This window comes from Pollachius pollachius, assembly GCF_949987615.1.
Source record: "Pollachius pollachius genome assembly, chromosome: 4".
Taxonomy (NCBI): domain Eukaryota; kingdom Metazoa; phylum Chordata; class Actinopteri; order Gadiformes; family Gadidae; genus Pollachius; species Pollachius pollachius.
Window position 1 is genome coordinate 11,610,339 of NC_136937.1, and position 23,000 is coordinate 11,633,338.

Genomic DNA, 23,000 nt, shown 5'->3' on the forward strand with positions numbered 1-23,000 from the left:
AAATAATTACCCCAACAGTCTGTTTCAAACGAAATTGTATATTACTGAACACCAAAACACTTAAATTTGCAGATGTACTTAAATACACTAGTGACGTATTACCCAAGGTCAGCCAAATCATGCCCTGTGATACAATCAACGCCTACAGTAGATAAGGTGCTTTAATTAGGTCTAAGTAAGTGAGGAGTGTGGAAGTATTCCTGCCCTCAGAGTTGTCTGTATTGAGTTGATTTACGGACAGGGTGAGTTAACGTTTAATCGCTTTGATATTCCCCACTTTGAAGGCTACATAAGGGCCTGTTGATTATTGCTGGAACCAGGTGACAGAAAGAGAGCTTTGCCAAAAGCCCACTCTATAGCATTCTACACAAGCCAAGGTAAGAGAGCTTCTTATTTCTGCTTCACTGCCTGAACAGTGTCCTGTGGTGTCTTTGTTTAAATGCAACGCTTTTCTATATTGTGGAACAAATGGAGGAAGGCCTGTCCTCATTTTTATTGTGTGCTGTAGTGATTGCATGTAGTGAAACAGACAGTTGCACACACAACTAGGGCAGGAGCCCGCGAGGTGTAGTCCTGACTCCACCGTGCATGACACCATCATGTTACATGACATACATGTTATTGAGTGTGCTATACATATCTAGCATGCCTTGTTGAATTCCACTGTACATTGTCTTCTATTATTGCGCCATTCTATTCTATTCTATTCTATTCTATTTGTCTGCCAACAAAGCTTACACAGTGCCTTATGTTTTACAGGTTTTCGGCGGTTCAATCTTGGTGGTGTTTGTTGTTCCTTTTGATTGGTGTTCAGTTTTCGGCGTCAGGACATGGTTAGTAAGACGGTGGTGTTGGCCCTGGCATTGCTGCTGGTGGCGGCACTGGCCACCTTCCTGGGTGTGTTCTTTGGAGTTAACGATGGCAGTCCTTCAGAGGGGGGTTTCTCCACGGCGGCCGTGGCCGCAGACGCCGGGCGCTGCTCCGAGATCGGGAGGTGGGCTCGGTCTTTGTTTCAGCACTCATTCACTTACTTGCTTGCTCGCTCACTAACGCACTCACCCACACACACACACCCACTCACCCACTTTCACCCTTACTTGCTCACTCAACCACTCACTCACTCACTCACTCACTCACTCACTCACATACTCACTCACTCACATACTCACTCACTCACATACTCACTCACTCAAACGCTCACATACTAACATACTCACTTGCTCCCTTCCTCACTCACTTACTCACTTACTCCTTCGCTCGCTCACTCACTCATGCACTCCCTCACTCCCTCACTCATTCACACACTCACTCACTCAGTATCTCCCCTACACGCTCACATACGACGACATTTCCACGTGTTCCCCAGACTGAAGCTCCTCATTTGCATGACCTCAACAGCACACCCTAGGGTTACGTTGAACAAACCAGCTCTTGATGCTCTACGTTCAACATTCTGTAAACCTTCCCATTCACTATCTCCCATCACCTGTCCAACTCATACCCCAGAGACATGCTGAAGAAAGGTGGGTCTGCGGTGGACGCGATGATCGCCTCCCTGCTGTGTGTGGGCATCATGAACCCTCACAGTGCGGGTATCGGCGGGGGGCTGTTCATGACCATCTACAACGGAACCACGGGTAGGCCTTCGCGTCTTACCGATGCACCCCTCTACCTTGAGTGAGCATTATGGCTATGATATATGGATGATATGTTTCTATTTGCAGAGCAACATCCACCTTTAGTTAGGCTGTAACATTACACAATGATTACATTTAAACTCTTTCAAATCATTTTCATTTTTTATGTCGACCGACGTTATCAATGAATGGACTTTTCTCACTAGTCTAAAGCATAAACTTCCCTCTCTAGTCTAAAGTATAACTTTCTCTCACTAGTATAAGTATAACCTTCTCTCACCAGTTTAAAGTATAACTTTCTCGCACTAGTCTAAAGTATAACCTTCTCTCACTCGTCTAAAGTATAACCTTCTCTCTGTAGTCTAAAGTATAACCTTCCCTCTATAGTCTAAAGTATAACCTTCCCTCTCTAGTCTAAAGTATAACCTTCCCTCTCTAGTCTAAAGCATAACTTTCTCTCACTAGTCTAAAGCATAACCTTCTCTCTCTAGTCGAAAGTATAATAGTTTTTTGTTCTTGCTTCATAAAGGCACAGTGGAAACCATTGATGGAAGAGAAGTTGCTCCTGGGAATGCCACTGAAGGCATGTTTGGGACCGACAAAGAGTTATCCCGGACAGGTAATGCGTAACCAGTTTTATTGATCCAAGCAAGGTTTTGCTGAAGGGTAACCAATAGGACTTTGAGATAACATGACACAAAGAATGTTTCTCTGAGGGGAAACCATGGAGACAAAGGGGAATGATAGATCTAAATTAGAAATAATGGGCCCTATCTTGCATCTGGCGCAATTGACTTAATCACGGGCACATTTGTCGTTGCTAGTTTGCAACTGGCGCACAGCGTTCTTTTCCTCCTGCGCCACGCGTCGGTAAATTAGGGAATGATCTTGCGCCCAAGGGGGCGGTTCGGCGAAAGGAGGAGGCGTGTTCTGGCGCAAACGTTCCCTGGTGCTATTTTGCAGTTTCAGAAACCACTTGCGCCACAAACCAGGATATACCTGGTTTAAAGTCAGTGGCGCGTTGTTCAGATGCTATTTTAAGGGCGCATGCATAATGTTGCTTGTGCACCTCGCACATACACTTTGCTCTCATCTACCTAGCCACACATTCTTGGTAAATAATTTGGGAAAGAACAGCTGATACAGCGGTAATAAGTTGTACTTTTAAATAAATGCATCTGCAAACACCGTACAGCAAACACATATTTTCTTGACACAGACATCGTGTACATGCTCATAACTTTTAGGATTGATGAGTATTTGATCGTGAGAAAACATTGTTTTACCGCGAGTGAGTGTTAAAAAGAATGAATGAATGCGGGCACGAGTGAGTGTATGTGTAAAATAATTAATGAATGCGGGCGCGCATGTGTGCGTCCATCTGTTTAAACACACGCAAACTAAACACGTAGCGCATAATACAGTCCATGGCAGTGGCGGACTCAGAGTGTTTGAAGGGCAGGGGCGAAAAAATAAAAGGGACACATTCTTGCTCTAGAGGGCACATCGTCATAATTTATTGTATGAAGGGGCACCAGAGGGCACCCATTCATTTTTTTCACATGTAAAGGGCAGCCAATGAGGCACTTTCTCTCGTATTCACCACTCTTCAGGGCACTTTTTCAACCATGGAGGCACCGGGGGGGGCAGTCGCCCCCCCTGCCCCCGCCCCCTGAGTCCGCCACTGGTCCATGGCAATGTATATTAACGGGGGGACACATGCATATTAGGAACACAAGTCGATAACGATAATTCCTACATTACTGATAAGAAACAATGTTTATAATGTATTGCGTATATCATTAAATAGAACCACAGTTACCGCATATCATAAATGTGTTAAGCTTTCTCTGCCGAAATTCATTTGAGGACGCTGAAATTGTGGAAGAAAACCTTATTCCATGTGTGAATTAGGCCATATTATTTGGCCATAAACTGAGCCATTTGAAGTTTGAAATTCATGTGCTGTCTCATCGGAGACTGCAAACGCGCTGTCAAAATATCAACTCGTCAAATTCAAATGCGCGCATAGTACTTAAAGGGGATAGGAGCTGGCACTCTCATTGGTTTATTGCACGTTACCCCCAAACCACACCTACGGGTAATTAGGCTACTTCAGACCAACCCTTTTTAGATTTGCGCCAGGCGCAAGTCATTTTTGCCCCGGTAAACTAGCGACATCGCCATAGAACCGCCCACAAAGCTACTTGCGCTTGGCGCTTCTCACTTGCGTTTCAGACTGTTAAAATAGGGCCCAATGTGTTACCTGTGACGCTGTCTGTTGTTTTTAATCATAACATTGTTTTCTTTAGGCGGACTGGCCATTGCTGTACCAGGAGAAATTCGAGGTTACGAAATGGCACATCAACGTCATGGCAAACTACCATGGAGAGACTTGTTCCAACCGGGTATTGAACTGGCAGAAAATGGGTTTCCTATGGGTCGTGCGCTAGCTGGTGCTATCAAGGAGTACAAGGATGCCATCTTAAAGGACCAGGCCTTATGGTGAGTGGCACTAGCTGACTTCTCCATGACTCGGTTTGATTTAAAGTCTTGCACGTCTATGTACGTCTATAGATTGTCCCTGTCTTCTTTCAGTGTGGTGTTTTGCGGGGCTAATGGGACCTTATTGAAAGAAAACGACACAGTGAAAAACCTCAAACTGGCAGAGACCTACCGCAGGATAAGCGAAGAGGGGGCAGATGCCTTCTATGTGGGACCCATGGCTGAAGCCCTTGTGAAGGATATTCAGGCCAAAGGTACGGACACCTTTATATAGGCCTTTATAAAACGGCCAAACGGGTATAACACAATATAAACAATGTTCCTCCGTTAAATACAAACTGTGATATAGGTGGCATTGTGACCTTGGAGGACCTGAGGAATTACAGGCCGGTTCTGGATGAAAACCCCTTAAAGGTCAACGTCGGGGAGTACACCATGGTGACTCCCACCGCCCCCGCCAGCGGGCCGGTCCTGTCCCTGCTGCTGCTCATCTTGGAGGGTAAGCCGGTGATATGGTGTGGTGGGTCCAGACTCATGTAGGAGAGGTGGCCTAGAGGGGCGGGGAACATTCAGCCAGTGCACAGAATGTAAATATTATTATTAAATTCCAGGTGAGACTCACATTTTTTCTTTAGGGGGGAGGCCTGTGCCAATGTAAAATATAAACTATATATATTTAATTTTTTGAAGTATTAAGTTGAATAGGTGAATGATATGTATAGGACCGCCATATCAGATGGAGCATCATTCACACTATTTACGGTGACTTTTGGGGGCAGCCAGAGAAGTGTTATTGATTGATATAAGGCTAAAGGCTCCTCACTTGGGTGGAAAATATCTATATATTTGATCTAATTGACAAAACTTGTCTTGCGTCTTGTGTGTCTATGCAGTAGAATAACACTGAGCTATGTTACGGGTCTGTGCACAACGCCTTCCTGTATCTGAGCATGACGGAGAAAGGAATGATTGACACGTTGTAAAGATTATTTGACTATTAGAACCATTCGTGGGTTCAAACATTTGTTTAACACGCCTCAAATCCCGTGACTGATGGTGACGCTTCTTAACTGTCATTTATTATCTCTCTGGTCCTCAGATGGCTTGTGGTTTTCTCTCTCCATGAAACAAGGGCACATAGCTCTTCAGTAATTCATCTCTTCTGAAACGCCCACTCGCTCGCCTTGGCCTCTGCTTCCCTCACAAACCAGACCAATTTACCTCTAATTGGACACAAACAAAGTAAAAATTCTGCCCGCCGTGTCAGTAGCTGTGACTGGGTGAAAGTTCCTTCCGGAGGAATTACACCATGACATCCTCTCCCTCCTCCTCCTCCTCCCCCTCCCCCTCCTCCTCCTCCCCCTCCTCATCTCCCTCCCCTCCCCCTTCCCCCCTCCTCCTTCTCCTCCTCCCCCTCCTCCTCCTCGTCCTCTACCTCGTCCTTCTCCTCCTCCCCCTCCTCTCCCTTCTCCTCCCTGTCCTCCCCCTCCTTCTCCTCCTCCTCCACCACCACCCCCCCCCCCCCCCCCCCCCCCCCCACTCACACACACACCTTAACTCCCTCTAAGCCCAGGCAGCCCTAATACCTCACATCAGCCGTGGAGGTTGATATGAGAAGAGCACGCAGGCCACAGGAAGTCGTTAAAATAATCTGCGTTCTGTCGACCTGAGCAGCGACCTGAAAGGTTTGTTTTGAATGAAGACGACCGCTGAAGTTCCACGTCTTTCCCCCCACAGGCTACAGGTTCTCGGCGAAGAGCGTGTCAAGCCCCGAGGCGCGGGTGCTGACCTACCATCGCGTGGTGGAGGCCTTCCGCTTCGCCTACGCCAAGAGAACGCTGCTCGGAGACCGCCACTTCCTGAACATCACCGACGTACGGCCAAACTTACGACAGACTTCAGAATCGCGTTTACCTTTACGACATATAAAGCATCTACGCGATCATGGTATCAAGCATTATAAAGTACGCAGCCTACATGACCATGGAATCAACCACTATAAAGTCTTTTGTCTCCTTTTCCCAAAGCTGATCCAGAACATGACCTCCCCCTGTTTCGCCAGGGGCCTGCAGGATCGCATCACGGACAACACCACGCATCACATGAACTACTACGAGCCTGAGTTCTACATGCCCGACAACGCCGGCACCTCCCACCTCTCCATCGTAGCTGAGGACGGCAGCGCCGTGGCGGCCACCAGCACCATCAACACCTTGTAATGAGTTAGCATGCGTAGCTTCTACTGTGGCAGCAACCCCAAAACAAACCTTCCCAACCATATTATAGGGATGTATTATTGTGTGCTGTTATGTTTTTAGATGTATTATTTTATGTTTCTATGTGTTGATTTATCTTATTGTGTGTTATTGTGTGTTTATTTGTATTGTTGTGTGTTATGTATATATATGTATTTTTGTGTGTTATTATGTGTTTATATGTATTATTTTGTGTTTTTATGTGTTTATAAGTAATACTGGGTGCTATTTTGAATTTAAATGTAATATCGTGTCTTAATGTATGTTTATATGTCATTTTGTGTGTTCTAGTTTTGGCTCCAAAGTCATGTCCTCCACTGGAATCGTCCTCAACAACGAGATGGATGACTTCAGCTCCCCAAACATCACCAACGCCTTCGACCTCCAGCCCTCACCCAGAAACTTCATCCGGCCTGGTACACACAGACACACACACAGTACACCCCTGACCTAGCAATTCCTTTAAGGCAAGTTCACACACACACACACAAACACACACACACACACACACACACACACACACACACACACACACACCCACACACACACACGCATACGCGCACGTGCACACACATACGCGCATACACATACACACACATACATATGCACACAGAGTAACCCGCTCACCTAGCAACTTCATCAAGCAAGGTACGCCTACATACACGCACGCACGCACGCGCGCACGCACGCACGCACGCACACGCGCACGCACTCACGCATGCACACACACACACATTTGTACCTCAACAAGCAACTTCATACAGCCAGGGACACACTCACAAACAAACACACACGCACACACACACATACACAGGTCACGCACATACACACAAACACACACACACACACACACACACACACACACACACACATACATATTTTCTAAACGACCACCTAACCCCAAGTTGTTAGTTTGTTTATTTAATATACAGTGTGGGTATAGCTATAGAAAGCAATATCACACGAGAAGGACGGCTTTTAGGCTGCTTATCAGCATAACACTGATTATCTTTGGCACTTAGCCTGCGGCCTTGTACCTACGACTGAATCCCAGCCGCGCTGATATTCAGTGTAACAAAACAACCTTGGGGTGTGATATTGCTTTTATACAACCCTTCTACAAGCACCATTTATGAGTTGACAGTGATAGCCGACAACAAGCAGACAAACAGTGATAGCCGGCAACACATAAACATGTCCCTGCACACACTAGCTAGCTACGTTGTCTGGGTCTACACGTTACAGCCAGCCCACTACTTTGTGTCATACACATTTATTTGTATGTTTCCATTAATGCACAGCCAGGGAAATAAGAGCGTTGTTGCTTCGGTGGTGTGTGTGATTCCAATGAGATAACAGTATGATTGTCAATGTAATTAACACTTGTAAGAAACACCTGCAAAGCGTTAATGTGCCAGTGCTGTTTTATACTCTTTATTGTCATTGATGGATTGGTTAGTTGGTCGGAACCAACTGTTGTGTTAAGTTATTTAGTGATTCATTAGTCGTGTTTTTGTTAATTTAATAAACAGTCCTGTTATATAGTTAAATGAGTAGGCGAGTGGTATTATTTGATATAAAATCGGGTAATATAGTCATATGATGATTCAGAATTAAATATAAAGTCATGTTATATAATAATTCATGAGTGGTTTGTTTGTTAATGTATTATAAAGTCTGGTTATATAGTTAAATTAATAAGTGAGTGGTATCATTTATTATACAGTCTGTTTACATAATTATTCCTGAGTGGTATCATTTAATATACAGTCTAGTTCTTGCTGTATAGTTATATAATGATTCCTGAGTGTATATGTGTGGTTTGGATGACACCACAGTTTATTCTGTTTGTTATTCTGCTTGAGTAAGCAAACCAGGGCAGAAGGAACAGCTGCTGTTTCAGGCGCTGGCCCCAGGGGCTTTATTGTTGATGATGTCACACGTTTTATTGCCCTTACAATCAATCCCAGAGCAAAATAATACATTTCATAATCAATCACGATCAATTAATTCTCCTGCATGAACTCATCAAAATGAATTCACTAATTGAAATGAATTATGCTCAAGGTTGATTGAGGATATTCCATACAATCTAATTGAATAATAACATAGTTGTCATGGTCTGTGTGTTTCCCCGTCTTGTTTTGGTGTGTTTCCTGTTTTACCTTGGTATCTCTGTCTTGCTTCTCCCCATGTTCGGTCAAGTTTCCCTCCTGTGTGATTATGGCTCCCTCCCCTAATGCGTTTCAGCTGTTACTTGCTGCGTGCCCTGTGTTTGGTATTTAAGCCCTTGTCTTTCTTTGTTCCTTGTCGGATCACTGTGGTGAGTTGTGTCCTGTGTGTTCCCTGTGTTCCCTGTGTTCCCGGTGTTCCTGGTGTTCCCTGTGTTACCCGTGTTACCTGCGTCACAGTTGTTCTCGGTGTTCCTTGCCCTTTTGAGTTATTTTGTCTGCTATTGGGTCCTACCTGCCTGCCTGCCACCCGCTAAATTTGACAATAGTAATCATAACAATACGGACTCATTGAGTGAATCCTATCTGTGTTCACAGGGAAGAGACCCATGTCGTCCATGGTTCCTACCATCCTCCTGGATAAGGACAACAGAGTAAAGATGGTGGTGGGGGGCTCGGGGGGCAGCAAGATAACCACCGCCATCGCACAGGTGCGTCCCTACCCTAGCCGCCGTTTAGATAACGCCCTCATCCATCACACTGGTGCGTCATTAAAATGACATCATTATCTTGTGTTGGGTGTTACAGGGGGCTACAGGGGAATCCATAAGGGGCACGGAGATACCCTTAATACCATATGTGTTAATATCTTGATACAGAGTGACTAAAGGTACCGTCCACCACAGAGATACTGAAACGTTATGTCATGTTCTTGTGTGTTTCTGCAGGTTATCCTGAAAGCGCTGTACTTTAACTTTGATTTGAGGACAGCAGTAGGGGAGGCCAGACTCCATAATCAGCTGAGCCCCAACGCTACCACGGCCGAACCTGGCTTTGACATGGTGAGCGGAACACAGAGTGCTAACATTGTAGCTGTATGTGAAACCTAACTGTTGAATAATGCAATGAATTGTAATTCAACAAAGTTAACAGGAACCAGCGGCGTAGGAATGAGTTTAACATTGGGGGGGACACATATCGGAAACCTGACAGATCCGGTATAATTTTTAGGTGGGACAAATGCGCCTGTCTCCGATATTGGAGGGGACACCTAAAGGAGACATATTATGGTGTTTTCCCAACAAGTAAATATAGTATTTGAGTTCCAGAAAACATGTTTTTGAAGCTGTTTGCTGGAAATAGCTTTTAGGAAAAAAAATCTTGCCTACCGCTATTCCCCTCTGTTTCAGAATGCGCTGTTTCTGGTGTCTGTAGCTTAAATGCAAATGAGCTGCTGCCCATTGACCAATGAGTTGTCAGACTGAACCACAGCATGTCTCCTTCTCCGGACTGCCGCCGAAGCTCCGGCGGGTGGTGCTCGGCGGCAGTCCGTCAGAGAAAGGGATTGTACTCCCGGAGCTGAGCTGCCGCCGAGTTCCTCCCGCCGGAGCTGCTCGTCTGCTGGTCCACAAAATCTTAGCTATTCTCTGATTGGAGGGGAGTGGGGAAGAGGGAGGTAATATTCAACTGTGCCCCCTTCCTACGTAGGAGGGGGCGCCGAAACTGACTCGCTCGTTTGGTAACTGTAGGCGGGGTGCTTTCAGAAATCCATATCTCATTCAAAAAATCATGTACAGACTTTTTTCAAAGTTTGTATGCCTGTGGACCACCAGTGACCCAAAACAACACCCCAAATCCCAGGAAAAGTGTTGTTTTCATAATATGTTCCCTTTAACTGTTAGCTTATGCTTATTACAACATGAATTATTGTTAATGAATGGTTAATTATTGTACCATTATTGTAAGTCTCAACATCAGCATGAAATAGACAGCTAAAATTATAGCTACATGATAAATAAGAGGGGGAAATAGAGCGCTAGCATTGCAGCTGTATGCTAAATAACACTGGGGAAGCTGTTTGAATGAGGGATGGAGACGTTCAACTCTGCGTTGTTTTTGGTGTTGATTTGAAATGCTGTGCTTCATTTTGCTCAAAAGCTTAGTCTACGTTTTAGTCCTATTCTTACCAAAGTATAGGTAAATCGATCTTTCTAGCAAATGCTCAAATGAAGTCTCACCATGTTATTAATGTGCATATCTCCCTGTCGCCCGCGACAGAAAGTGCTGGAGGGCCTGGCCCTGAAAAACCATGAGACGAAGGCCCTCAAGTCAACGGGGGCGGTGATCCAGGCGGTGGTTCGCCATGGCAACCGCCTCCACGCTCAGTCAGACCCCAGGAAAGGGGGCTACGCCGCCGGGTACTAGTCAGGTTAGATGCCTACCCCCTAGCTTCATGAAGAGGATGACTCATCGTGGAACAAAAGCAGGACCAGGTGTGGATGTCATCAGTCCCCAAACAGCAGCTCAGTCCTCGGGGAAACGTGACGACAACTTTACATTCTGTGTAACGCACCGTGCTCCTTGTCTCCGCCGACACATGGATTATGACTTTGTTGTAGGTTCGCTGTACTTCAATGCAGTTCCTTTTTTTTTTTTTTCATGATTAAAATTCACATGTCATTACGTTTTCTTTTTAAAACTGCGTAGTTTGACTAAAGTGGTTTAGATCAAACATAACTAATATTTAATGTGTTTTGAAGATTGTCAATTTTGCTATGATCAAAATGTCCCTGCCATACTCATGGTAACTAATAAGACACTACATATTTCACTTTCTTTTTCACCAAGCATTATAGTTCTGATTATGGTGTAAATAAAGAACACCATCCAATGACATTGACAATTTATAAATATAACTATTATATCGTAATATAGTACAATAAAACACCCATATCCTACAGTCACCATTGTGCCATGTTTATAGATATTCTGCATTTATGTTGGAAACATCCTCTGAACACAACAACATGTGTACTTATATTCCAGCAGGTTTACCAAGCACACCGCCGCCTAGCAGTTGCGGTGTTTACCTTTTAATGATCAACAGAATCCGGGAACAAATATTACTGTATACTTTTTATTACCTGAAATAACAATCCATGACCCTTGAACTATGTATAATGCAGGTGTTGCTAGGCAACCTAGGTGTAGTCAAACAAGCCTATAGCCTGTCCACACACTGTAAAATGTATAAAGTGTAAGAGTTATTTAAATGTTACTGTGTTTCTGTAAGCTAACAATAAAGAAGTTGGTAAATTTTATATTAAGCTTTTTATGTTGCTTTGTACCAGTGGTGAGCACATGTGTCCAAACCTTTTTCCATAATACTTATATATAATGGAATATATATATATATATAAATATATATAAATACATTTCTTGGATAATTTTATGGTATGATGTTATTGTGTTCATTAATTGTGCTCTGAAAGTTCCCTCCTTCATAGCTGATCATCTTCCCAGTATATATCACATAGGCTTTGCTTCGCAGTATGTATATGTCATTTGCAGTAGACCGCCTCATTATTAGGTTATACGGTTAAGATTATTCTTTTTTTTATCTGCAGAGGAATTACGATTATAGTCAGTATTGTTCACAAAATTGACGGAAGCCCCTTTAAAATGAAAGGTCTCAACCAGCCGCCTGTTTCATTGAGTTAGCGTAATCCTTCGTTTTCATTTCAGCCCAGTGGACTCACCATGTGTTCTAGGGGCCTGCTCCACAGAGGAAGGAATTTGCATGTTTTCATGATTTACTTCAAGTGGCTCGGAGGTATACACTTGAGATGATCCCTAATTCATAAATTTGTTTAAAATCAATCTCATTACTCTTTCTTTTATGCCATCAAACAAACAAATGCTAAAAATGGAAACACGATCCTAACATCAAACTCATCCTATAGTATTGTAGGATTATAAATGTAACGTATTTGGTTGGCATAGCAACAATGCGGTCGTAACTATATAGTAACTATATAGTGACTACTACATTGTTTACATTGTGCTGTGTTGTCTCTATATAGTAACTTTACCAATAATAAAATATTCTACATCTATATCTATCTATTACGTTAACAAACTACAAACAAATACGAAAATAGCAGCTGCCTGACCGTGGTATCAAAAAAATTAAATAATGACAATAGCAAATACTTTGATAATAAAAAAAACAATGTTTAATTGTTATCAGGTTACAAAAATATAGTTCATTTCAACAAAAATGAATCAACATTTCTTAAAAAAAAATGGAACTTCAGATTAAAAAAAAAAAAGATTTTAAACAAGCATAAAATCTTTGTGGTGGTTCATCTAAAACCATCTTTTAAACACAACATCCTATTCCATCATGTTAAACTATCTTTAAAACCCAACCTGGGGCTCCACCATCTTAAACCATCTTTAAAACACAACCTGGTGCTCCACCATCTTAAACTTTCTTCAAAACACAACCTGGTGGTCCATCATCTCATACCATCTCTTAAACCTGGTGGTCCATCATCTCAAACCATCTCTTAAACCTGGTGGTCCATCATCTCAAACCATCTCTTAAACCTGGTGGTCCATCATCTTAAATCATCTCTTAAACCTGGTGGTCCATCATCTCAAACCATCTCTTAAACCACAACCTGGTGGTCCATCATAAACCATCTCTTGAACCTGGTGGTTACGCGGGGGGCTTCCAACAAGCTACTTCCAGCCTTTCAACCCTTGGAGGCAGCAGACACAAGTTTCATTCTTCCACACCCATAACATTAGCATTGACCTCTCTCTCTGTTGGAAGTGTCCGCGGCAACAGAGGCTTCCTCAGTAGCCCGATGGCCGGCCCATCTTCCGTCGGTCGGAGACGGCGGTGATGCAGCCGCGGTGCTCCGCCACAGCGTTCACCACGTTGAAGAAGTACTCCCAGTCTTCCACACGGTGACCCAGAGCCTCCAGGCCTGCAATCACCGTCTGGTTACGGGCGCATCAGCAACACACACACACACGCAAACACACACACGCACACACACACAATACAGAGCATTAATGAGCAGGTAGGGGTTAGACAGAACAGAGTCAGGTCATTAAGGAGCAGGTAGGGGTTAGACATTACAAAGAAAGGTAATTTAGGAGTAGGTAGGAGTAAGACATTACAAAGACAGGTCATTAATTAGCCGGTAGGTATTAGAAAGTGCAGAGACAGGCCAATTTGGAGTAGGTAGGAGTAAGACATTACAAAGACAGGTCATTAATTAGCAGGTAGGGATTAGAAAGTGCAGAGACAGGCCATTAAGGAGCAGGTAGGAGTAAGACATTACAAAGACAGGTCATTAGGGAGCAGGTAGGGGTTAGACTGCACAGAGACAGGTCATTAGGGAGCAGGTAGGGGTTAGACTGCACAGAGACAGGTCATTAGGGAGCAGGTAGGGGTTAGACTGCACAGAGACAGGTCATTAGGGAGCAGGTAGGGGTTAGACTGCACAGAGACAGGTCATTAAGGAGCAGGTAGGGGTAAGACATTACAAAGACAGATCGTTAAGGAGCAGGTAGGGGTAAGGTATTACAAAGACAGATCGTTAAGGAGCAGGTAGGGGTAAGGCATTACAAAGACAGATCGTTAAGGAGCAGGTAGGGGTAAGGCATTACAAAGACAGATCGTTAAGGAGCAGGTAGGGGTAAGACATTACAAAGACAGGTCATTAAGCAGCAGGTAGGAGTAAGAGGGTTAGGGGTTGGAATATTATTGATGATAATTATAACAAAAAAAATTATAACTACAATCATTATAAAAAAAATAAAATTAACTCACCTTATCGAAGCCTAGCTCAAACTTCAGCCTGTTCTTTGAGTCCACAAACACCACCGGGGCTGCGATGGCCTCCTGCAGGCTCATGCCCAGCCAAAGGTGGTTCATCAGGGACTGCATGATGGGGAAGTCATGGGAGAGAGGTCACAGTCTGGTGACTGTGTGGATGCGGAGGTGGCCTATGTATGTAAACTAAGCGGCTTGAGGATGCTTTACCAAGGCTACCGCTGTAGTGATCATGCTGCCCCCGGAGCCTCCGATGACGAGAGTCTCCCCCGAGGACGACTCCAGGATGGCTGGCGCCATAGAAGAAGGGGGCTGCTCACCTGGAACCAACACACACCGAGGGAATACAGTTTGTTACAGGCGTATTGTTTCATATAATGTATAATAGTTCAGCGAAAATAAGTCGTATGACGGTTGATGTAAAGGGCAACCTAATGATTAAAGGGCAAGAAAAGCATGTACAGATTTGACACATAAGGTGAATAACATTGGCAAGATTGTGTTTAACTACCATCCCTGGGAAAGGTTTTGGGTTCAACCCCGAATATCTGAAATCAATGTGTGGTCAACCGCTTTGGACCAAAGTGTGGTCAACCGCTTCTGACCAGTGACCAGTGTCCAGTCTATTAGAAGGCTTTAAAGTTGGCAGTGTTATTGTTGTTTGGGTGTTTGATATTCAGCTGAAAGGTTATGGGTTTGAAACCTAATTTCGGCCACTGACATGTAGTTACATCCTTTGGTATTCCCATGACCAGCAACTGATACACTTGTGTGTATAGTTTCATAGATGTAGCACACACTGTTTATTTCATCTTTCTTCCCATGTTGTGCATTTAGATAATAAAAAGGATATTATTTCAATTACTTTGTTCTTTTTAATGAACATACTGTCCTGTACTTTCTGGTGTGACACCCTCATTTCCTGTCCACGATTTATAAAGTTTATCTTTACTTACCCTCAAAGACATCAAACTCCCATCTAATACAATCCATCTAATATAATAGTACTTACATAATAGATAGTATTGCTTTGCAGCGTAAAAGACAGTGTTGCTTCACCTGCTCTAACTGAGTCCACTCGTCCACAGAAGTCAGCCAGCTCATTGTTCAGGATGATTCCGGTTCTGGGGGAGAGAATGGCCGAGCCGAACCTATGGAATTAGAGAATAGAACAAAAAATACATAAAACAAAACATTTATATAAACAAAGATTATTTACTACACCATCACACACAAACACACACAAACACACACACACACACACACACATACACCGACACACACACACACACGACACACACACACACCGACACACACACACACACACACACACACACACACACACACACACACACAAACACACACACATGCACGCACATACATACAAGAAGACAAACAGACACATACACACACCGACACACACACAGAAAGACACAGACACCCGCAGACACTGGTTATGTAGTAAGTAGATGCCGTTTACGTGTGATTTTTTTATGTGGGAAGTGGTGCATTACACTTCAGAGGAATTACTGTAATGGACACTGTGACGCCATTGAATGAGATATCCACACCATACTTTAGACACATGTTAAGAGAGGTGTCGTATGTGCCTGGTACTTTTCCAGTTCCTGCCACTTTCAAAAGCGGGCTTTGGAGATTTCCATTTAGAGCATTAGCTTAGCCTTTTTTCATTTTTTCGCATTTATTGACACTGTGACATCCTATTTGGAGATATTGACCCCAAAATTGTTCACAGTTCTAACGAGGGGTGGCCTCTATGTCCCCAAATAGTTAACAGCTACTGACCACCTCTCAAATGTAATTGTGATTGATTGACTATAGAATTTATTGAATTTCTTAAACATTCCAATTGGAACAGTGAGTAAGGCATGTCCATGGAGCATGTGTTTTAAATTTTGGGTCATTTCGATTTTTGGTTGGTTTTGAAGGGGATATATATTATGCCACCAGGTGTGAGTGTGATTAGCCCTTGCAAGCCGTTTTGAAAATCTGCATCTTCTGACATCACTAGTGGGCGTGTCCACCTAGATGTGTCCTGGATAGATGAGCAACGTCTGCTTCATTCCACTGGGTAGGCTGGTAGACTGATCTATCCAGCACACATCTAGGTGGACACGCCTACTAATGATGTCAGAAGACGCAGATTTTCAATCACACGCACACCTGGTAGTATAATTTGTCCCCTTTGAGAAAAGTTTTTCTGAAAATTGAAAAAAGTTCCATTTTCTAGCTCACATATGAACTTGAAAATATGTGAGCCAACTCACAAATGGTTGATGGTGCTGGTGACAGAGACAGCACTGCCGTCCTCCGCCAGAACAGACACGTGCGTGGTCCCGAAGCGGTCCACCAGAGGCTGTGCGTTGTAGTACTCGTCGTTATGAGTGCCATCCGCAGAAATCAGGTCCCTTATCGTGTCTGCGAAGGCCCCATCCAGTAAATAAGATGCGTTCTTTGAAGAGCGGGGAACATCATGTTAAACCTCCAAACGTGATTTGAACATAACAACATTTTATTTCATATTTCATCCATACTTTGGCAGATTTAATGGCAGGGTCACGGATGACATGCTTTTGTCCGTTAGCAAATTTAGCCGCCTCTACGAAGCGATGATAAGTCTGGATTCTCTGGTCCCCCTTCATGGAGTTTGAGGTGAGGTTGTAGCCTGTGGACAGGGTGTGACAAAACAACATTTTAACTGCTTAACTTGCTGATTCAATTTCTAGCTAATTGTTGTAGTAATGATGGGCAGCACAAAATGGTAACTAATTGGTCTATCAAGGATGCACACAACAGACCTTTCATTACGTTCAGAATGAAGGCGAGCACCGCGCCCCCCGCAGGCGGTGGAGGGATGAACATCCGGGTTTCTCCGAGCGATATGGGCCATGCGTCCGCGACCTGTACCTTGAAAGATTTCAAATCCTCCATTGACAGAGTCCCACCTAGAAGAAATACGTGACGATATGAAATGTTTGTCACATACTACAAGTTTGGTGCGTTCCTTAGAATCTCTTTGACGTATTTATTTTCAAAATGGATAAATCGTAATTCCACCCGAACGTTGGGAGATTTCTCATTCAGGACGGGTTTCCATTTCAGTGTATCTATAGATTCATGAGTGACAGTTGATTGCATTTCATCATGCATACAGTGCCCCCACGAGACCCAAATTAACCCGGTCAGATGTCAATTAAGGTATTTAAGATCCGATGGGCTTGCTGGCTTCCGGACCCTGAACCCTGACCCTTTAACCAGCTGCACTGACCTGCCTCCTTGACATCCTTGACCAGATCCAGCCCTATCTGGCCATTGTAGAGGGCGTCGGCCCCTTGCATTGCTATGGTTTCCAGGGTGTCAGCCAGCTTTGGGAACCTTAGGGTATCCCCTACTCCCAGAAAGGTCTTGTCCTGTTTGCAGAACAACTGGCTGGAAAAAGCACATGCATAAAAATGGGACACAATTAATGTTATGTTAATTGGTGTTTAATATAAACAGATGCATCAGTGGAAAATCCAAGCACCTCCTATGTCATACTGTCAGTGGCGTTTCTGGCCATTCGGACATCCTGTGCGAGACCCAACCCCCCTAACCCTAGAAAAGCCCCTGCATACTGTGACCTGACGGAGGTACAGTGACACAACGGCTGTCCACTGGGATGCCCATTATGCTCCAGATCCCCAGTGTGGCTGTGTTTCATTATGCCAAACCTTTCTACACAAACCACTTACAGCAGTCTTGTGTGTCTATTATGGGATGGAGACCCGTACCTTCAGTGTTGTCGTGGGTCACAAAGGGCACTTTGCAAAGAGGCTATACAAGTTATTTTGAGGGGAGGTTGACTTCAGGGTACACGGTGAGAATTAGAAAGAGGAAGCTCTTATCCGTCACAAACCTCTGGGAATGTTCCCTAACATCAGTCAACAATTGGTGAAAACAGATCTGTTGTAAGGGCCGGATAGTGTATGGCTGGGTGTGAGACTCCTAGCTGAAAGGTGCTGGGTTTGATCCCCAATGTCCGCAGACTACCTGCCATCCTAGAGCAAGCCGCCCTAACCCAGCTGCTTCTTAAGACCTTAATGATCCAAAACAGGGACGGATTATGAGTCAGTGGGCCACTGGGCCCAGACGACCCAAGCAGCACCAGCACAAATCAGCAGCAATACAAGAGCTAAAAGCACTTCACACTATCATTCACGTGTATATTGAGGACTTACAACAAGTCCAAACCACACACATAGGCTACGTCAAAAAAGCATAGGCTACTTAATCTGGACTTTATAAACGAATAGCCTTTCTATTAACACCTTGCAGTCTCTCATAGCCTGACGGTTTTTTGACGATTGCAAGCACCCGATAGGCCCTTGCAGTAATCCATCCTTGATCCAAAATGACCTGAATTCACTGTAAGTCAATCGGGGATAAAGGTGTCTACTACTACATGACTCACTTATACATGTAACGCAGCGACGGGACAGAAACCGTCCAACCACCGTGGTTGCGGGACCAATCAAAGTGCTGCTGTACCCACCAGAGGGAGGAGTTTCGGATGAGATGTCTGACCAGAGGGATGCTCAGGAGTTGTGCGAGAAAGGCTGGGACGGGCACTCCGTTGCGGGCCAGTTTAATGGTGGGCTCAAAGAGCCGCGCCCAGGGGAGGCGTCCATGGAGCTGGTGAGCATGCTGGTAGCCCCGGAGCTCTCCAGGAACGCCGATCCACTGGCTGCCTGAAATATAGATTCATATATATCATATATATAGTGTATATATATATATAGGAACATATATATATATATATATATTATAGGAACACACTGGAGTACTAACCCTGGCATTGTTGAGGTATAAATATATATATATATATATATAAAAGTAACTGGCATTGTTGATAACAGGTAAAGATGGACAATCACTAGTCAATAAATTGACCTGTTGTTCTCCATTTTTTGGTGTGTTTGAATACATGCAGCATTTAATGGAAATATCAATACCTATTCTAAGATCTAATATGACTGCAGTATGATTCAATTACAAATAAGCCCAAATATATGTTTTTTTAATAGGATTACATTATGAATGCAATGGGCCATACCTGAAATTAGTAAAGACTTGGTGGGACAGTCATCGAGAAGGTTTGCCTTGAAGGACTTTGGAACAGTTTCCCTGGAGCTGTAGACTTTCACCTTGCCTGTAGGGGTAAGGGTTACAACCACATTCATAAATACGGTGAAGAGATATTATACTCTCTCTCTCTCTCTCTCTCTCTCTCTCTCTCTCTCTCTCTCTCTCTCTCTCTCTCTCTCTCTCTCTCTCTCTCCCCTCACCCGTGTACTCACCGCTTATATCCCTTATTGTAAAGATCGCACCCCCTCCCAGTCCCATGCTCTGAGGGTTGATGACTGACGTGCACAGAAGAGCTGCAATGGCGCCATCTACCGCCGAGCCACCCTGGTGCAGCATGTCCCTAAAACACCGCAGAACTGTTACCGTTTGAAGGGGGGTAAAACGACGGTAAGATAGTCAGCATGCACAAGCGTACACATGCGCGCGCGGACACACACACACACACACACACACACACACACACACACACACACACACACACACACACACACACTAGAAGATCGGTGGGCCTATGAAGGTATTATTGTAGCAAAAGTCTTTAGCACACGTAAACTAAAGTCACAAATGTGTAACAGTAAATTTGAAGTTGTCAATATTTATTTTGCATGTGTACACTAAAGTCACAAATGTGTAACAGCAAATTTGAAGTCGTAAATATTTTTTCTACCAGTGTAAACTGGTAGAAATCACAACTTGAAAGAGTCATGCACTTGACACTTTTGCTACAATCATTCCAGCGCAGTTGGTGTAAAACACATTCAGACACCAGTGTTTCATAATCTGAGAACATGCACAAAAATTGTGCATTCGTAAACCCAAATGTGAACTAATGCATCAGAAGTTGCACATCTGTGAAATATTTCCCACAAATGAAATTATATAGATCGCTATGTTCAATGAGCATTTTAATAAGCGAGCACAAGTCCATGATACAACTGCTTGAATCTGCTGCTACGAGTCTCAGCTGTTGTTTTTCTTGCGGATGCTTTTGCAACAAGTCTTTGCTGCACTTGTACCCTATGTGGTACAAGTGCAGCAAAACGCGATTCGTATCCGTATGACGCAGAGCATCCGTGGGCGGGACAAAATTGCAGCATTAACCAATGAAAGTCGCCGGCAGGGGGACATTTTCAAACTACCCTGGGACCATCCATTATTTTTTTTGTGTTTACAAAAAAGATATTTACAACTTCAAATTTGCTGTTACATTTACATTTTACATTTACATTTAGGGCATTTAGCAGACGTTTTTATCCAAAGCGACTTACAATAAGTACATTTATCATAAGAAGTGAAACAATATATCGCTGTCAGTACAGTAAAGATGTTCATAGAGCCAAGTGCAAGTACTAACAATCGCTAGGCTAACCCATTCCCCGTGTACAGCAGTGATAGCAGCTACTGCAGATGTTACACAATTAAGTACTATGAATAAGTGCAATGTCGATTAAGTGCGCACAATAAGTGCATACACTAAGTACCAGGACGTACAACATGATTCCTTGCTGATTCCTTGGATTTATCGCTGAACTTCCACTCACACACCACCGCCCCCCGTCAGCAAATCAGCGCAAGGCCGGTGTTACACCGAATTCTGCGACCCACCGAAAAGTGTGACCCCAGGGGGCGCTGTTGCATATTTTTTGCAATATGCACGAGTTTGAAGTGTAGACAGGTATGACAAAAACCTAAATAAAACATAAGATCTCCCCCAAACCAATTACCTTTTTATTAAAGGTGCTTAATAAATACATTTGTTTTGTACGTTTAGTACGGTCCTTTACCGTTGCTTCTTTACCCATAAAAAGCTACAGTCAGTGTTAAATTACGCTGATTTACCTTTGAGCATTTCCTATTATAGGCTACTGTGTAAAATGCTGTTTAGAATTAATGTTAGTATCAAGAAAATAAAGACCCACGGGTGGGGGGAGATCTTATGTTTTATTTATGTTTTTGTTATAATGCAAACGTGCATGTTGCAGAAAAGGTGAAACAGCGCCCCCTGGGGTCACACTTTTCGGTGGGTCGCAGAATTTGGTGTAACACCGGTACGGGGTGATCCCGGTATAAAAAAGTGCCCCAATCCGCCCCCCACACACGAATGCATTTGATGAATTTGAAGTTGGCAAGCCGCTCGGCACAAGTTTAACATATACTCTCTGACTGACCAGCACATCAGAAACCATACCTCTTGTATTATCATTATTAAAAAAACATCAAACATTCACTATCCAGCGTCCACCTCCACTAAAGGCAACCGAAACTCTCAACATGTTGAAGAAACTTTCCCCAAACCAAACTATAAAGACTCCCCTGAGAGACCAAACAATCGAGTCACTCAGCATCAATGAACAAGTGAGTAAAGAATGATGTCCACTCTGCGTCCTTATTCCTAGAAGTGGTTCACAACATTATTTCAATAATTCACTTAAACCTATAGGCCTAATATTCCAGCATATAATTGTACAATGTCAGGATGCCTTATGTCTCATGTGAAATGAATTGGTAGGCTTGATATCAGGTCAACACAAGGCAGCCCGATAGATTTTACTTTGAAGTGATCTTCTGTTGAGTGTCCATTCTTCCATATGAGTAGCATATCTGATCAAATCTCTTAATCCGATTAACCCTCTCGGAGGCTCACCCCATGATGTTTTATTACAAGATGAGCGACGGTTGCAAATGCTCTGTTGTTTAACAATAGGTTATATTGAAATAAGATTGAAGCTACAATTTACTTAAATATACTTAAGCAGTAAGCCAACTAAAACAATCTAGGCCTACAATATTTTCCAATCGATCAATATGAATAAAGCCTACTTTTTTTTTTTACATAGAATAATGATTTCGTTTGTATAGGCTAGTTAAATTACGTTCAATTAAACGTCACTCATTTACTAGGTTGGTTTAGTTTTTATCTGCTTACCTGCCAATGTCGGAGCAAAGTTTGGAGTCTGCAGCAACAGCTGCGTGTTTAAAGGCACCCCCCGAGCATCCCTGCTCCGTAAAGTAGGCGATGGAGAGACAAGTGAGGATAACAACCAAAAATAAACCCAGGCAGCCGAGCAAACTCCCCTGCCATGTCTTTATTTTATCCATTATTACTGTTGTAAAACGCCGTAGTCCTACGCATTGAATGGACAATCGCAGCCTATACACCGCTTATAAACATCCTAATCCTCCTCTCCGTGATTACTCCACCCCTCAGGGCTTGTGAAACATCAAGTCTAGAGTATAATTAATCATAAGGGCGGTGAGTGTGCGGTAAATTCACGAACCGCTTTGCCATTCAACAGGTAGGCCTATTTAAAACACCCGACGTAATGTTATTTTTTTAAGAATATTGTGTAAAAAGACTCGTTTTATCCCCCACCATATGAATAAAAATGTCTCCCCATCCCCCCAATATCTGAAAATTTAAATTGTATTTATTATGAATATAGATCTTAATATTATAATAATTATAAACTTAATGGGGACATATCATACCACCAGGTGTAAGTGTGTTTAGCCATTACAAGCGTCTTCAAAATGTGCAGCATTGTGACATCACAGGTGGCGTGTCCATCTAGATGTGTGACGGATAGATGGACACGCCAACCTGTGATGTCACAATGCTGCACATTTTCAAACCTGCTTGTAATGGCTAATCACA

At 43.5% G+C, this 23,000-nt stretch overlaps 2 protein-coding genes across 2 annotated transcripts; one reads left to right on the forward strand and one right to left on the reverse strand.

Moving 5' to 3' along the window:
• Nucleotides 1-830: 830 nt before the first annotated feature.
• ggt1b (gamma-glutamyltransferase 1b) lies at nt 831-10,773 on the forward strand (the record flags this gene model as incomplete). Its single annotated transcript, XM_079734926.1, has 12 exons — nt 831-994; nt 1,507-1,637; nt 2,167-2,256; nt 3,950-4,142; nt 4,236-4,396; nt 4,492-4,641; nt 5,880-6,016; nt 6,170-6,357; nt 6,689-6,813; nt 8,947-9,059; nt 9,297-9,410; nt 10,627-10,773. 12 exons carry the CDS (start codon nt 831-833, stop codon nt 10,771-10,773), a joined length of 1,713 nt encoding a protein of 570 aa, XP_079591052.1.
• Nucleotides 10,774-12,608: 1,835 nt separating this feature from the next.
• On the reverse strand, nt 12,609-22,455 carry ggt5b (gamma-glutamyltransferase 5b). Its single transcript, XM_079734462.1, has 12 exons — nt 22,272-22,455; nt 19,558-19,685; nt 19,314-19,409; nt 18,753-18,948; nt 17,490-17,650; nt 17,020-17,166; nt 16,756-16,886; nt 16,489-16,673; nt 15,260-15,351; nt 14,411-14,520; nt 14,198-14,308; nt 12,609-13,359 (listed from the first exon to the last, which is right to left on the reverse strand). Exons 1-12 carry the CDS (start codon nt 22,442-22,444, stop codon nt 13,213-13,215), a joined length of 1,677 nt encoding a protein of 558 aa, XP_079590588.1. The 5' UTR covers nt 22,445-22,455; the 3' UTR covers nt 12,609-13,212.
• Nucleotides 22,456-23,000: the final 545 nt, after the last annotated feature.

Bases quoted from the DNA above. Each gene is read 5' to 3' on its own strand.
- ggt5b (XM_079734462.1), bottom strand. From the start codon at position 22,444: ATGGATAAAATAAAGACATGGCAGGGGAGTTTGCTCGGCTGCCTGGGT. The intron at 19,686-22,271 runs GTAAGCAGATAA...GCGGTGTTTTAG, and splicing joins CTTTGCTCCGACATTGGCAG to GGACATGCTGCACCAGGGTG. The intron at 14,309-14,410 runs GTAAAGCATCCT...CCCATCATGCAG, and splicing joins TCACTACAGCGGTAGCCTTG to TCCCTGATGAACCACCTTTG.